A 10,054-nucleotide genomic window follows, 5' to 3' on the forward strand; every position below is an offset into this window, starting at 1 on the left:
CAAGTTGTCAATGTCACATACCAATATATACACAATGTCACTTACATATACGTGTATATACAATGTCACATATTTATAAATATATGTACAGTGTCAGTTACCTTAATTTACAATGTCACGTACGTATATGTACAATGTAGAAAATATATATCAATATTGGTATTCGTCACTTTCATTGTCTTAAAACATAACATGCTATTCTTTGTTTTAAGAAGCGTTTTGTAACTGAAAAATTAAATGTAAACGTTCTTCAATTCAGGGTTCAACTTGCAAGATTGCGTTATACCTCACATGAATTATTTACTGATACTACAGTCCGTTTGACTCCAAATGAGAACGATGAATTGCAAAACTAACTCGAAATCCAGAAAAGTGAATGAAACATCAATACGGTACTTGACCATGAATACCCTGTACCCAACAAAATCTGAATTTTGTTTAATTTAAGACCCATGACGGATGAAGTTCTTTAAGAGACTATCATGTAATTTTGTATAGAAATGTGTACATGACACGTGGGGGGGGGACAAACCGTGGAAGGCACAGCGCAAGCACGGTCTGCACGTGCTACACAGTGACCGTGTTCATTCAATGAAAAGATGCGCTACTCAGCAGATGTTAAACAGTTGATGTTGAATGTGTATGATCTCTTTAGAAGTGAAGCAAAAAAGCAAAGCCTTTTCATGCAATTAATAAATTCTTGAAACGAGCTTCAAAAGCTCTTGGTATGTCCCCTCAGAAACTTAAAAATGTTGTTAGTCGACGAGATACAAATAGTCAGGCCAAGGAGGTATGGAACATGTCAAAACCACGCAAGGTTGATAAATTAGACAGTTTTCAGAGGGATCGAGTCAGACGTGCAATTGTTAAACTGCACTCAGAAAATAAGTACCTGTCCCTAAGAATTTTGAAGAAACACCTTGGAACTGACCATGATTTACGTGTTACAAAGTACAAACTATGGCAGCTGTTGCATACATTTGGTTACAAATACAAAAAGATAACTGGAGAAAATAGGGCTGTGTTGTGTGAACGGTCTGACATTGTTCGTCTCCGAAATCATTGCCTTCGTACCATCAAGCAGAAACGTGAAGAAGGATATGATGAGACATGGGTAAATGCGTCACACACAGCCAGCAGTCAGTGGGTACCCAGCGGTGACTGTAAGGAGTCTGGTAGAAAGTTACCAATGGGAATTGGTGAAAGACTCATAGTTCTCCATGCTGGTTCTGCTAGTCAGGGTTTTCTCCCAGACTGTGACCTCGTCTTTAGAGCCAAGGCCAAAGACAACAGGGACTACCACACAGAAATGAACGGCAATGTATTTCTGGAGAGGATGAAAGATAAATTAGTCCCTGCTTTGCCTACCAAGTCTCTCATTGTCATGGACAATGCACCGTATCATAGTGTGCAGGACCCAGAAAGCAAGACTCCAACCTCTAATAACCGTAAAGGAGACATGGTTACTTGGCTGCAACGGGGGAACATTACCTTTCCTTTTCGAGCGACGAAACCACAGCTCTATGAAATCATCAAAACTATGAAACCTGACCCCGTGTATAAAGTTGACAGGTACATCAAGGGTCAGGGTCAGGCTGTCTTACGACTGCCACCTTATCACTGCGGCCTGAGTCCAATCCAGTTGGTATGGGGCATCGTCAAGGGTGACGTTGGACGATCGAACACAACGTTCAAATCACGAGACGTTGAACAACTCGTAAAGGAATCCCTTGGTCGGGTAACAGTATAGACATGGAGGCGTTGTGTGGCCACAGTCGTTGACGAGATAGAGCCACGTTATGGACTACGGCCAGCAACAGTCCAACCTATCATAGTGGCAGTCGGTTCAGGCACCAGCAGTTCCGACGACGAGATCTATGGCATGAGCGAGTCAGATTACGACTGAAATTATCATGAGACGGCCCCTCTAACGCTTTGTCATTTCCCCTACCACAGAACGTGCAGTACATGCGTGCTTGCGCTGTGCCTTCCACGGTTTGTCCCCCCTACGTGTCATGTACACATTTCTATACAAAATTACATGATAGTCTCTTAAAGAACTTCATCCGTCATGGGCCTTACATTAAACAAAATTCAGATTTTGTTGGGTACAGGGTATTCATGGTCAAGTACCGTATTGATGTTTCGTACACTTTTCTGGATTTCGAGTGGGGTGCGCACCCTCCTCTGTATCCGCCCATTCATAGCCTTGTGATGGTGCTGGGCGCTACTTTGAAAACCCTGGCTACAGCTGATCGGGATTCCCCTGCCTGCAAATGGCCTATGATGTTTCTTTGCATTTCTGTTAATCTTGGCATGTTGTTGAACTGTCACTGTTCGATTGACGCAGATGCCAGGGAATCAAAAACCCTGCACTTTAATACCGTTCATAGTGCTGCTGCACGTACAGTACGTGCAGCTCCATGGCCCTTTTGTTAATGCACGGTGTGCTTTTTTCCGAATCGTACGTGTTTCCCGACTAATGGTTTGAATGTCCTTGTTGTGATCATTTTGATTCCGGAAAATCGTCACCGAGACTTTAACAAATCAACCTCTTTATTTTGCACCTTTGGGTCCTCTTATTTTGCTTTTATTGCCAAAAATATCCGTATATATAATATCACTGACTTATATGTACAATGTAAGTTACCTATATATACAGTGCCAATAGTATATGTTTAGTATATATCGGTTATTTATGTAACTGACATTGAACATGTAGGTAACTGGCATATTACTTATACATAACCAGCAGTGGATATTTATGTAACTGACATTGTAAACAACATGACAAAGAACAATACCAGTTGTTGCTTTGTACAATGCCAGTTACATACAAGTACAATGTCAACTTACTAAATATAGTGTCAGTTACTTATCATTGAGTGGACATTTTGGGTAGTAATCCAGCTTGCTGTGTGAGGATAGCCCGAAGTTATGCACGTCTCAGACACTAACCCCTTTGTTGAGCACGGGTATGGTGCTGACAAACAGAACCATAACCGGGGCGACCCGACATTAAAACCCATGATCATAGGTTTGTGGTGTGCCCAAGGGACGCAACTCTGCACAGCGAATTGCGACGCCTTGGAGGACTGAGCCAGACGTGAAATGCAAATTGTTCTTTGTTGTAGAATGACATGTGTTCTGGGCGAAGACGCTGAATACCGCTGCCCCTCAGGCCGTCGCACTGCAGTTGTGACTGTTTGGCGACGTCAGTAGGTAGCATGGACGACGTCAGTAGGTAGGGCGTCGCCTCTGCTGCAACACCATGTGGTGTTCATGAGAGAACAGCGGACAATGTGTTGGAGAGGAACAAGATAGCATTGCGCCATGTATAAATGCTATAAACACAGTTGAATTAAATCATATTTGGTCAGGAGAGATAAACGGAGGTTCAATGCAGAATTTAACAAATGAGCATTTTACTTTTTGCGGTATACTGGTACTCCTGTGTATTATGTATCAACACACGTTATGCTTTTGCGTACTATGTATTTTACGTTTACCTTGAACGAGTGAATGTTAACATTATCTTACTGGTATTGGGGTTGCATGGGGTGTATGTGATCTTACGCTGTTTCTTCTTTTCTCATCATCCCCAAGTCGAACTGAATATTGAAATTTCATGGTCTTTTATGTTCCTCTTAACAAACATTATTTATGAAAACTGATATACTTTGATGTAGTATTCAAATAAAACATGTATGACTTTATAGCTGTGTCACTCGTGACTTCACCAAAGAATAATGGACAAGGAGTGGACAAACAAACACACGCCCACAAGACATGGATGACAAAACGCCTTCAACATGATTCGACAAACTCCAAAAAGACATGACTAAACAAACGGCCACAAGACATTGTTCAACAAACACGCACAAAACATGACTAAACAAACACGCACATGACTCAACAAACACTCACAAAACATGACTCAACAAACGCACACTAGACATGACTCAACAAACGCCCACAAGACATGACTCAACACACGCACACAAGACATTCTTCAACAAACACGCACAAGACATGACTGAACAAACACGCAAAAACATGACTGAACAAACACGCACATGACTCAACAAACGCACACAAGACATGACTCAACAAACGCCCACAAGACATGACTCAAAAAACGCACACAAGACATGATTCAACAAACGCACACTAGACATGACTTAACAAACACAAGACACGACTCAACAATCGCACACAAGACACGACTCAACAAACGCCCACAAGACATGACTCAACAAACGCACACTAGACATGACTCAACAAACACCACAAGACATGACTCAACAAACACAACAAGACATGACTAAACAAACGCACACAAGACATGACTCAACAAACGCACACAAGACATGATTCAACAAACGCACACTAGACATGACTCAACAAACACCACAAGACACGACTCAACAATCGTACACAAGACACGACTCAACAAACGCCCACAAGACACGACTCAACAAACGCACACTAGAAATGACTCAACAAACACCACAAGACATGACTCAACAAACGCAAACAAAACATGACTCAACAAACGCCCAATAGACATGACTCAACAAACACCACAAGACATGACTCAACAAACGCACACAAGACATGAATCAACAAACGCACACAAGGCATTATTCAACAAACACGCACAAGACAAGACTCAAGAAACACGCAAAAACATGACTGAACAAACACGCACATGACTCAACAAACGCCCACAAGACATGACTCAAAAAACGCACACAAGACATTGTATAACAAACGCGCACAAGACATGACTCAACAAACGCCCACAAGACATGACTAAACAAACGCACACAAGACTTGACTCAACAAACGCAAACAAGATATGATTCAACAAACGCCCAATAGACATGACTCAACAAACGCACACTAGACATGACTCAACAAACGCCAACAAGACATTGTTCAACAAAAATGCACAAAACATGACTAAACAAACACACACAAGACTCAACAAACACTCACAAAACATGACTCAACACACGCACACAAGACATGACTCAACAATCGCACACAAGACATGACTCCACAAACGCCCACAAGACATGACTCAACAAACGCACATAACACATGACTCAACAAACGCCCAATAGACATAACTCAACAAACGCACACTAGACATAACTCAACAAACACCACAAGACATGATTCAACAAACGCACACAAGACATGACTCAAGAAACACGCCAAAAACATGACTAAACAAACACACACATGACTCAACAAACACTCACAAAACATGACTCAACACACGCACACAAGACATGACTCAACAATCGCACACAAGACATGACTCCACAAACGCCCACAAGACATGACTCAACAAACGCACATAACACATGACTCAACAAACGCCCAATAGACATAACTCAACAAACGCACACTAGACATAACTCAACAAACACCACAAGACATGATTCAACAAACGCACACAAGACATGACTCAAGAAACACGCAAAAAACATGACTAAACAAACACGCACATGACTCAACAAACACTCACAAAACATGACTCAACAAACGCACACTAGACATGACTCAACAAACGCCCACAAGACATGACTCAACACACGCACACAAGACATTATTCAACAAACACGCACAAGACATGACTGAACAAACACGCAAAAACATGACTGAACAAACACGCACATGACTCAACAAACGCACACAAGACGTGACTCAACAAACGCCCACAAGACATGACTCAAAAAACGCACACAAGACATGATTCAACAAACGCACACTAGACATGACTTAACAAACACAAAACACGACTCAACAATCGCACACAAGACACGACTCAACAAACGCCCACAAGACATGACTCAACAAACGCACACTAGACATGACTCAACAAACACCACAAGACATGACTCAACAAACACAACAAGACATGACTAAACAAACGCACACAAGACATGACTCAACAAACGCACACAAGACATGATTCAACAAACGCACACTAGACATGACTCAACAAACACCACAAGACACGACTCAACAATCGTACACAAGACACGACTCAACAAACGCCCACAAGACACGACTCAACAAACGCACACTAGAAATGACTCAACAAACACCACAAGACATGACTCAACAAACGCAAACAAAACATGACTCAACAAACGCCCAATAGACATGACTCAACAAACACCACAAGACATGACTCAACAAACGCACACTAGACATGACTCAACAAAAACCAAAAGACACGACTCAACAATCGCACACAAGACACGACTCAACAAACGCACACAAGTCATGAATCAACAAACGCACACAAGACATGACTCAACAAACGCACACTAGACATGACTCAACAAACGCACACAAGACATGAATCAACAAACGCACACAAGGCATTATTCAACAAACACGCACAAGACAAGACTCAAGAAACACGCAAAAACATGACTGAACAAACACGCACATGACTCAACAAACGCACACAAGACATGACTCAACAAACGCCCACAAGACATGACTCAAAAAACGCACACAAGACATGATTCAACAAACGCACACTAGACATGACTTAACAAACACAAGACACGACTCAACAATCGCACACAAGACACGACTCAACAAACGCCCACAAGACATGACTCAACAAACGCACACAAGACATGACTCAACAAACACCACAAGACACTCAACAAACACAACAAGACATGACTAAACAAACGCACACAAGACATGACTCAACAAACGCACACAAGACATGATTCAACAAACGCACACTAGACATGACTCAACAAACACCACAAGACACGACTCAACAATCGTACACAAGACACGACTCAACAAACGCCCACAAGACACGACTCAACAAACGCACACTAGAAATGACTCAACAAACACCACAAGACATGACTCAACAAACGCAAACAAAACATGACTCAACAAACGCCCAATAGACATGACTCAACAAACACCACAAGACATGACTCAACAAACGCACACAAGACATGAATCAACAAACGCACACAAGGCATTATTCAACAAACACGCACAAGACAAGACTCAAGAAACACGCAAAAACATGACTGAACAAACACGCACATGACTCAACAAACGCCCACAAGACATGACTCAAAAAACGCACACAAGACATTGTATAACAAACGCGCACAAGACATGACTCAACAAACGCCCACAAGACATGACTAAACAAACGCAAACAAGACTTGACTCAACAAACGCAAACAAGATATGATTCAACAAACGCCCAATAGACATGACTCAACAAACGCACACTAGACATGACTCAACAAACGCCAACAAGACATTGTTCAACAAAAATGCACAAAACATGACTAAACAAACACACACAAGACATGATTCAAGAAACACGCCAAAAACATGACTAAACAAACACACACATGACTCAACAAACACTCACAAAACATGACTCAACACACGCACACAAGACATGACTCAACAATCGCACACAAGACATGACTCCACAAACGCCCACAAGACACCACTCAACAAACGCACATAACACATGACTCAACAAACGCCCAATAGACATAACTCAACAAACGCACACTAGACATAACTCAACAAACACCACAAGACATGATTCAACAAACGCACACAAGACATGACTCAAGAAACACGCAAAAAACATGACTAAACAAACACGCACATGACTCAACAAACACTCACAAAACATGACTCAACAAACGCACACTAGACATGACTCAACAAACGCCCACAAGACATGACTCAACAAACGCACACAAGACATTCTTCAACAAACACGCACAAGACATGACTGAACAAACACGCAAAAACATGACTGAACAAACACGCACATGACTCAACAAACGCACACAAGACGTGACTCAACAAACGCCCACAAGACATGACTCAAAAAACGCACACAAGACATGATTCAACAAACGCACACTAGACATGACTTAACAAACACAAGACACGACTCAACAATCGCACACAAGACACGACTCAACAAACGCCCACAAGACATGACTCAACAAACGCACACTAGACATGACTCAACAAACACCACAAGACATGACTCAACAAACACAACAAGACATGACTAAACAAACGCACACAAGACATGACTCAACAAACGCACACAAGACATGATTCAACAAACGCACACTAGACATGACTCAACAAACACCACAAGACACGACTCAACAATCGTACACAAGACACGACTCAACAAACGCCCACAAGACACGACTCAACAAACGCACAGTAGAAATGACTCAACAAACACCACAAGACATGACTCAACAAACGCAAACAAAACATGACTCAACAAACGCCCAATAGACATGACTCAACAAACACCACAAGACATGACTCAACAAACGCACACTAGACATGACTCAACAAAAACCAAAAGACACGACTCAACAATCGCACACAAGACACGACTCAACAAACGCACACAAGTCATGAATCAACAAACGCACACAAGACATGACTCAACAAACGCACACTAGACATGACTCAACAAACGCACACAAGACATGAATCAACAAACGCACACAAGGCATTATTCAACAAACACGCACAAGACAAGACTCAAGAAACACGCAAAAACATGACTGAACAAACACGCACATGACTCAATAAACGCACACAAGACATGACTCAACAAACGCACACAAGACATTGTATAACAAACGCGCACAAGACATGACTCAACAAACGCCCACAAGACATGACTAAACAAACGCACACAAGACTTGACTCAACAAACGCAAACAAGATATGATTCAACAAACGCCCAATAGACATGACTCAACAAACGCACACTAGACATGACTAAACAAACGCCAACAAGACATTGTTCAACAAAAATGCACAAAACATGACTAAACAAACACACACAAGACATGACTCAAGAAACACGCCAAAAACATGACTAAACAAACACACACATGACTCAACAAACACTCACAAAACATGACTCAACACACGCACACAAGACATGACTCAACAATCGCACACAAGACATGACTCCACAAACACCCACAAGACATGACTCAACAAACGCACATAACACATGACTCAACAAACGCCCAATAGACATAACTCAACAAACGCACACTAGACATAACTCAACAAACACCACAAGACATGACTCAACAAACGCACACAAGACATGACTCAAGAAACATGCAAAAAACATGACTAAACAAACACGCACATGACTCAACAAACACTCACAAAACATGACTCAACAAACGCACACTAGACATGACTCAACAAACGCCCACAAGACATGACTCAACAAACGCACACAAGACATTCTTCAACAAACACGCAAAAGACGTGACTGAACAAACACGCAAAAACATGACTGAACAAACACGCACATGACTCAACAAACGCACACAAGACATGACTCAACAAACGCCCACAAGACATGACGCAAAAAACGCACACAAGACATGATTCAACAAACGCACACTAGACATGACTTAACAAACACAGGACACAACTCAACAATCGCACACATGACACGACTCAACAAACGCCCACAAGACATGATTCAACAAACGCACACTAGACATGACTCAACAAACACGCACAAGACAAGACTCAAGAAACACGCAAAAACATGACTGAACAAACACGCACATGACTCAAAAAACGCACACAAGACATGATTCAACAAACACCACAAGACATGACTCAACAAACGCAAACAAAACATGACTCAACAAACGCCCAATAGACATGACTCAACAAACACCACAAGACATGACTAAACAAACGCACACTAGACATGACTCAACAAAAACCAAAAGACACGACTCAACAATCACACACAAGACACGACTGAGCAAACGCCCACAAGTCATGAATCAACAAACGCACACTAGACATGACTCAACAAACGCACACCAAACATGACTCAACAATCGCCTACAAGACATGACTCAACACACGCCCACAAGACATGGATGACAAAACACCCTCAACATGATTTGACAAACTCCAAAAAGACATGACTAAACAAACG

The 10,054-nt window shown here is 41.9% G+C and overlaps 1 protein-coding gene across 2 annotated transcripts in view; it reads left to right on the forward strand.

The window, feature by feature from the left end:
- LOC139478676 (uncharacterized) overlaps nucleotides 1-3,716 on the forward strand; it is a 65,532-nt gene extending 61,816 nt beyond the window's left edge. For both annotated transcript variants that reach the window (XM_071261241.1, XM_071261240.1), the window contains one exon: nucleotides 3,135-3,716. In XM_071261241.1, the coding sequence (XP_071117342.1) occupies nucleotides 3,135-3,222 (88 nt within the window). In that variant the 3' untranslated portion in view covers nucleotides 3,223-3,716. The remainder of the gene's footprint in view (nucleotides 1-3,134) is intronic.
- Nucleotides 3,717-10,054: the final 6,338 nt, after the last annotated feature.

This window comes from Haliotis cracherodii, unplaced genomic scaffold, assembly GCF_022045235.1.
Source record: "Haliotis cracherodii isolate W230 unplaced genomic scaffold, xgHalCrac1.p SCAF_4, whole genome shotgun sequence".
Lineage (NCBI taxonomy): Eukaryota > Metazoa > Mollusca > Gastropoda > Lepetellida > Haliotidae > Haliotis > Haliotis cracherodii.